Source organism: Piliocolobus tephrosceles, chromosome 6 (genome assembly GCF_002776525.5).
Source record: "Piliocolobus tephrosceles isolate RC106 chromosome 6, ASM277652v3, whole genome shotgun sequence".
Taxonomy (NCBI): Eukaryota; Metazoa; Chordata; class Mammalia; order Primates; family Cercopithecidae; genus Piliocolobus; species Piliocolobus tephrosceles.
In genome coordinates this window covers 95,548,826-95,555,696 of record NC_045439.1, presented here as the reverse complement: position 1 = coordinate 95,555,696, position 6,871 = coordinate 95,548,826, and the positions used below count along the sequence as shown (strand labels likewise).

The 6,871-nt window shown below is 49.0% G+C and overlaps 1 protein-coding gene and 1 pseudogene across 1 annotated transcript; both read right to left on the bottom strand.

Moving 5' to 3' along the window:
• Nucleotides 1-450: 450 nt before the first annotated feature.
• Nucleotides 451-3,368, bottom strand: LOC113219933 (annotated as a pseudogene).
• Nucleotides 3,369-4,166: 798 nt separating this feature from the next.
• LOC111522858 (golgin subfamily A member 2) lies at nucleotides 4,167-6,474 on the bottom strand. Its single transcript, XM_026448303.1, is given in 8 exon segments — nucleotides 4,167-4,311; nucleotides 4,685-4,764; nucleotides 4,959-4,990; nucleotides 4,993-5,027; nucleotides 5,029-5,062; nucleotides 5,170-5,260; nucleotides 6,085-6,226; nucleotides 6,455-6,474. Coding segments are annotated over 8 exon segments (579 nt in total).
• Nucleotides 6,475-6,871: the final 397 nt, after the last annotated feature.

Below are 6,871 nucleotides of genomic sequence, written 5' to 3'. Positions count from 1 at the left end.
CTATATTCTATAAAGAATACAGGAAAATCCTTATAAAGTTATCTTGAAGTACAGGAGCAATTTCTAACATTTTGGTTATTTTGGCAAAGCACAACATAGCTTTCATAAAACTAATGAGGACCAGGTTGTCATCTACAGGGACTAGACATCTTAATATCTGTTTTCTATTGGAGGGCTGGAGGGGCAGGGTACATCCAAGCACTCTGGAATCTGTTTTCCGTGTGTGATGTATAGGTTGAAAGGCAGTCTTCCATTTGCACAAAGGGAAAGTAACAAAATTGTTTAAATTAACCAGAAGTCTGTAATGAGGTTAAGGGCTAAATGTCATTTCTTGTTTATCATTAGGAACACGTGATGATGGTAGTGCTGGTGATGAGGGTGACTGGGCTCAGAAATGATCATAGTGCACCTAGGTTTTGAGGCCTAATTTTCTAGTTTCTAGAAATGAGGTTAGAAACAAGAGTACTGATCAAAATCTCCCTTGGCTATTACTATTAATATGGTTTGCATCTAGAATGACACAGAAAGCTCATTATCCATATCTTGTCTAACGGCCATGTGGAAAACAGAGATTTAGCCTTGCGTAACGAGGAAGGGTATGAAGCAAGGATACTGACATTTCTAAATGTCTGAAATCCGATTTGAGGCTGGGCACACTGGCTCACACCTGTAATTCCAGCACTTTGGGAGGCCCAGGTGGGAGGATTGCTCAAGCCCAGCAGTTTGAAACCAGCCTGGGCAACATGGCAAGACCCCATCTCTGCAAAAAATATAAAACATTAGCCAGGCATGGTGGTGCGCACCTATGATCCCAGCTACTGAAGAGGCTGAGGTGGGAGGATCGCTTAAACCCAGGAAGTTGAGGCTGCACTGAGTCATGTTCACAGCACTGCAGTCCAGCCTGGGTCACAGAGCGAGACCCTGTCTCAAAAAATCAATCAATCGATCAACCCAATTGTGGCAGATGAAAAAGTTGGCAGTTTGATTTGGAGCTCATGAAAAGTTTCAATTAATCTTTTCCCATATTTTGAATTTCTAGAACAAGGAGATTGGCTTTCACAGAGGTTTGGGTTGGGTTCCGTTTTCTTCAGAAGAACTTCAGAGTGCACTACAACAGGAAAATCATACTCTAGATGGAATCAAGGTCAATCTGTTTGTATACCAGATACATCTGTGATATACATGTAGCTACTATCTGATTATGTATTAATTAAATAGATCATAAATGTGGAATGATGGGGACTTTGAGAGATTTGTAACTGAAGCTGCCTTCATGCTAATTAGAAGGTTCGGGAGGAGGATTCCCCGTTTTTTTTTTTTTTTTTTTTTTTTTTTTGAGATGGTGTCTCGCTCTGTCACCCAGGCTGGAGTGCAGTGGCCAGATCTCAGCTCACTGCAAGCTCCACCTCCCGGGTTTACGCCATTCTCCTGCCTCAGTCTCCCAAGTAGCTGGGACTACAGGCACCTGCCACCTCGCCCGGCTAGTTTTTTGTATTTTTTTAGTAGAGACGGGGTTTCACCGCGTTAGCCAGGGTGGTCTCGATCTCCTGACCTCATGATCCACCCGTCTCAGCCTCCCAAACTGCTGGGATTACAGGCTTGAGCCACTGCGCTCGGCGAGTTCCCAGTTTTAAAGGAGAAGTACAAGAAGACCCGTAATGGTTAGCAAGATATATAGAACACAGGGGACCTAGCAGCGCACTTCTGAAGTCAGGTAAGCTGGGACTGAAATCTTGTCTTTCCCACTGATTATGTGATCTTGGGCCAGATTGATTTACTACTTTACTTTTTCATTTATTTGTTTTCATCATGACTGGGCCTTTCTATGCTGCAGGTTAGTCTTGAACCCCTGGTCTCAAGCTGTCCTCTTGCCTCATCCTCCCAAAGTGCTGGGGTTATAGGATTAAGCCACTGTGACTCGCCCAATTTACAATTTTTAATGGAGGGTGAGGGAGTCATAAGAACAACAAAGATGGTAAAGGGAATTTGAAGAGAAAATGAATAAAAGAACGAGGTACAAATAAAAACCACCTGAGTTCTTTTTACTGACTCCCTCATAAAGAGGTGATTTTCAGATGGAATGTTTTTGCAGACATTGCCTTTCCTTCCTTACAGTGCTTATTTTTTTCAGCTCCAGGTTCAAGCTCAAAGGCCTAAAGCTTTCCAAACATCTGATGAAGAGGAAGATTTTTGAGACTGTCCCAGCCTATTACATAAAGGAAACATAACCGAGAATTTTATCTAAAGGTTTTTATTTGAAACAAATATTTGCACCAAGCAAGGGCTTATTTTCCCCACCCCAAATTAAAACACAAAGCAACAGGGGCCACATTTATTTGGCAGGACAATTCCATTTTGTGAACATCTTCCTCCTCACTGTGGTTGGGGTGACTGGACTCCTAAGCAGCTGTTCTTACACAAAATATTAACCCAAACTACGTGTCACACAAAAGGCAGTGGTCTTGACTGTGGATGTGGGTCAGCATGTTCCATAAATGCTGAAAGGTGGGAGAAGCACAAATACAACGCAGTCTTTAAAAAAAACTAAATAATTCAAAGTAAAACTTTCTATCCCCACCCCTTCCCCACCCTTGCCTTCTCCAATAATAAAAAGTAGCATCCAGATTTGGTTTGTATCCTGACCATTCACAAAGTGTTGCTCAGGTTCTGTCCCACTAGCCACCAGTGTGGGAGTTCTGACCTGCTCCCTTTCTGACCTGGGCCAGTTCACCCATCCTCAGGCAACCTGGTGGTCCCCCGCTCCCAGGAGGTCACCATATTGATGCCGAACTTAGTACAGATACCCTGTCAGCATAATGATCAGCTGCTCTAAAGGTCTCTTCCATCTCCTCAATCCTATGCTGGTCACAGTCCCCCTTTCCTCCTGGGGCTCTCACCTCTTCCTCCGAGTGGTCCCCTGTACCTTCCCCAGGGAGAGCCATGAGGCTCATCTGGGCCCATAGCTGCTGGTTCTTCTGGCTGGTAGCTTCCAGGTGCTCCTAATGGGCCAGGAAAGAGAGTGAGAAGGCACAGAGGTTGCCAAGTCATCCCCCTCAGGGCCCCACCCTCAGTAACTCCCTCACCTGAGTCTCCTGCAGCTCTTGGTGGGCCATCTTGGCCACTGCTTTGGCCTGAGCTTCCTGCTGCTGCAGCTGGTCCACGAACTGGGTCTGCAGCAGTAACTGCCTGTGCAGCGCCTCCTTCTTGGAGGTCAGCTGCTGAAAGGTGGCCAGCTACTGCTGCAGGTGACCCAAGTACTGGTCTCGCTGCTGCTGCAGACTCTGAGCCTCTTGGCTCTTCAGCTCCACCTGTAGGAAGACCCTAGGCATGAGGGCAGCTGGTGGCTGGCTTCCAGATTCTGGGCCCATTAATAGGGCAGAGAGGGCACTGTGGGGCTCTGTGGCCTGCCCAGGTCCCTGGCTCCTTGCTCCAGGCCTAAGTGACTGCCTCCCTTGCCTGGAACCCCATGCCTCTTTCCTCAGCCTCAAATCTCACATCCTCTTCTCACCATTTAAACTGTAGGCCACAGACTGGTGGAAAAGCAGAGGGAGCCAACCACCATCTGCTGAGTGTGCTACATGCCTAATGTTTCCACGTATTATCTCATTTAATCCTCAAACCCTTTGCAAGGAAAAACTCACTTCCTTTTTAAGTGAAAGAAACCAAGACTTAGAGATGCAAGGTGGTTCAATGGTGAGCAGTGGAGCCGAGGTTGGAATTCAGGTTGAATCTAAGGAGGCTCTTATAACACTGTCTCTTTCCTTATGACCGGGGGGCTCCACGCCTCTAGCTGGGATGATGACGTTCAGACCTGGGAGGAACCCAGGGCTACCCACCTCTAAAATTCAGAGGGCAAGAAGCAAGAAACAGTCACAGCACTGCCCTGGAGGGTGCTGGGGTCACCTGTCCCCCAGGCTGGAGCTGCCTCTGGCCTCGCACCTCCCTTCCCCAGAGACTGGTGCCCGCCTCCTAGCCCTTATTGGATGGGGCGGGGGTTACTATCTGCTTCAGCTTGGCCAGCTGCTCCTAGAACTGGCGATTCTGGGAGACTGCGCGGCTGATGGTGGTGTGGTCGTTCTGCACAGAGGACCTGCGCGCCTCTCCCTGCTCCTCCCAGAGCTCTGCTTTCTGCTCCTGCGGCCTCTACTGCTCCCGGTTCAGGCGACTCAAGCCCTCACTGGCTTCCACCTGGGCTTGGAGCTGTCCTGCCAGACTCTCCAGCTCTTTTCACAGGTGCTTGACCTCAGCTTATAGCTGCTGCTCCACCTCCGAAGGTCCTGCTGGGAGCTCCAAGGGTAGGGGTTCAGCTGAGAAAGGAAGCAGACAATAAGGGCCTCTGGATTCTCAAAAAAACCCTCCTCTTGGTGCACAGCTCCTCTCAGGCTCTGCAAACTTGGCCTCCCTGCTAATGATCCCTTGCACCCGATGGTAGCCAATCTTCCAAGCCCCTTTCAGATAGAGAGCACTGTGGGTGGCTGACAATCGGCACTCCTCCCTCTTTGCTGATGGGGATGCTGAGGCTCATGGAGATGACAAGACTTGCCGTCTCCTGGCACAGACCTCTTTCCCTCTGCCTCAAAGTCCTTCCATGCACCCACCTCCCTGGGGCATTCTAAGCCACCCCCACAGCCCTCTGATGCCAGTCCTGCTTTGAAGTCACCCCAACCCCAGTTCACCCATCTGGTTCTTCAGTTCAGCCAAGCTTGTCTCCAGCTCCTGTACCTGATGCAGGTCATGCTTCTTCTCCTTCTTCAATGCACAAACCTGCCCAAAGCACAGGGGGAAAGGGCCCTGGAGAAGAGGGGCTGGTGGCTGGGCAGGCTACCATCTCCCTCTCTGCCCCCACCTCCACAAAGCCCAGACCCATGACCACTTCTGGCTGTGTTCCTCCCATTGCACAGATGCTCAGAAAGATCAAGTGACCTCTCTTAGGCAGGGACTGAAGGGTCAGGTCTCACCTGCTCCGACGTCTCCTGCATCCTCTGCCACACACGGCATGCTCTCCATGGAGATACTCAGCACACTGGTCTCTCCATTTGTAGATACTGCAGCCACTCCATCAACCGTGAGAATTGACACGGAAGTTAGGAAGGGCTGTCACTGGTCCTCACCTACTCCTGGCCACCTGGCGTCATCATCCTTCCACGTCCCTCCTTCTGCAAAGCCTCACAGTCCCCAGGTATGCTTCCAGCTGTGCCCGCTCTTCCATGGCCTGCTGTAACTGCTGGTTAGCATCCAGGGCTTCGCAGCAGCTAGACAACTGGATGGTGAAGTGGGAGAAGTTTCGATCTGGGGAGCCCAGACCGTTTCACATAGTGCCTTTAAATGGGCTATGGTTAGACTCCATGTACAACTCAGTCAATAACGATCTCTGTCAAGTTGCTTTGCTTTAGAAACAAAAAATTAAATAATTTTAAAGAGCTCTCAGGCCAGGCATGGTGGCTCATGTCTGTAATCCCAAAACTTTGGGAGGCTGAAGCGGGTGGATTCCTTGAGCTCAGGAGTTCCAGACCAGCCTGGGCAACATGGCGAAGCCTCGTCTCTACAAATACAAATTAGCCAGGTGCAGTGGCATGCACCTGTAGTTCCAGTTATTTGAGAGGCTGAGGCTTCAGCCTGGGAGGTGGAGGTTGCAGTGAGCCAAGATAGCATCACCACACTCCAGCTTGGATCACAGAGTGAGACCTCATCTCAAAAAAAAAAAAAAAAAAAGAAAAAAGAAAAAAGATGATCACAACTCTCTCTTATTACCACGGAATAGTGAAAGTGTTGGCTTGAACCTCAGAAGGAAATACACAGACTCATGAGCTAGCCATATAAATGTAATCTATAAAATAATGGCTTTCATCCATGATGCTTTAAGAAAAAAAATTTAAGCCCTAACCTTGAGATTCTGATTCCCCAGGCCTATGACAGGGTCTCAGTTTGTAGATTTTTAGCAGTCTAGAGGATTCTATGGCAGGAGCAGAACAAGGACTCAAATTTTCCAGCTCTTGGCTGGAGCGTCCCCATATCCAACATGATCCCTAGACCATGGCCCCAGCTGGATGGGGCTCCCACTACCCTGGAGCTACAGCCTCTTGCCTGCTGAAGCATAAGGTCTGCAATCTCCAGTTTGTTTTTCAGCTCCTCCAAGTCACGCTGCATCCCTGCCTTGTGGGTCAGCGCAACTGGAAGCTACTCTGCCTAAGCTGAGTTCTCCTGCTTCAGCTTCTTATTGCTGTTGCTATGGCCAGAGGCAGTAGAGAAAGGAATGAATGAAGAATAGAAAGGATTGCTTTGGTGATCAACCCTCTACCCTCACCCCACAACCACAGAACTGTGGCACTGGAAGAGACCCCAGGAATCAAATGTCACAGGTGGCAGGCCAGAGAGGAGACATGAGTTGCCCGAATCTACAGCATGAGTGAGGGGCACGGATGGCAGTAGAGCTTAGCGGTGCACGCATGCAGACCTGTACGACCACCTCACCATGCTCACCTGCACCACGCCCCCGCTCACAGCACGCCACCCATGCTAAGGGCCCCAGACCTCCCATTCCTCCTTCCCCCATCCTAGTTGTTCTTGTCTAACTTCAGCCTGAGGGCATCTCTGTCTCTGCTTAACTGGTTGTTGTCCTGCAAATACAGAAATGTAAAGTCAGGATACAGCAGGCAGAGGAGCAGCTGGCTAAGCAGGAACGACAGCTACAGTGACTATTCCAAAGTAACACTTTGTCACTCTCAATCATGCCTGACATGTTTTCAAGGCATTTCCAAGCCCATGGTCTCATTTGTTTCTCAGATAACTCAGTAAGGGTAGAAGGGACAGGAAAAGAGACCTAATTTATAGCTGGCTCGCAGAGAGGCCCAGAGAGATCAGAGAATATTGC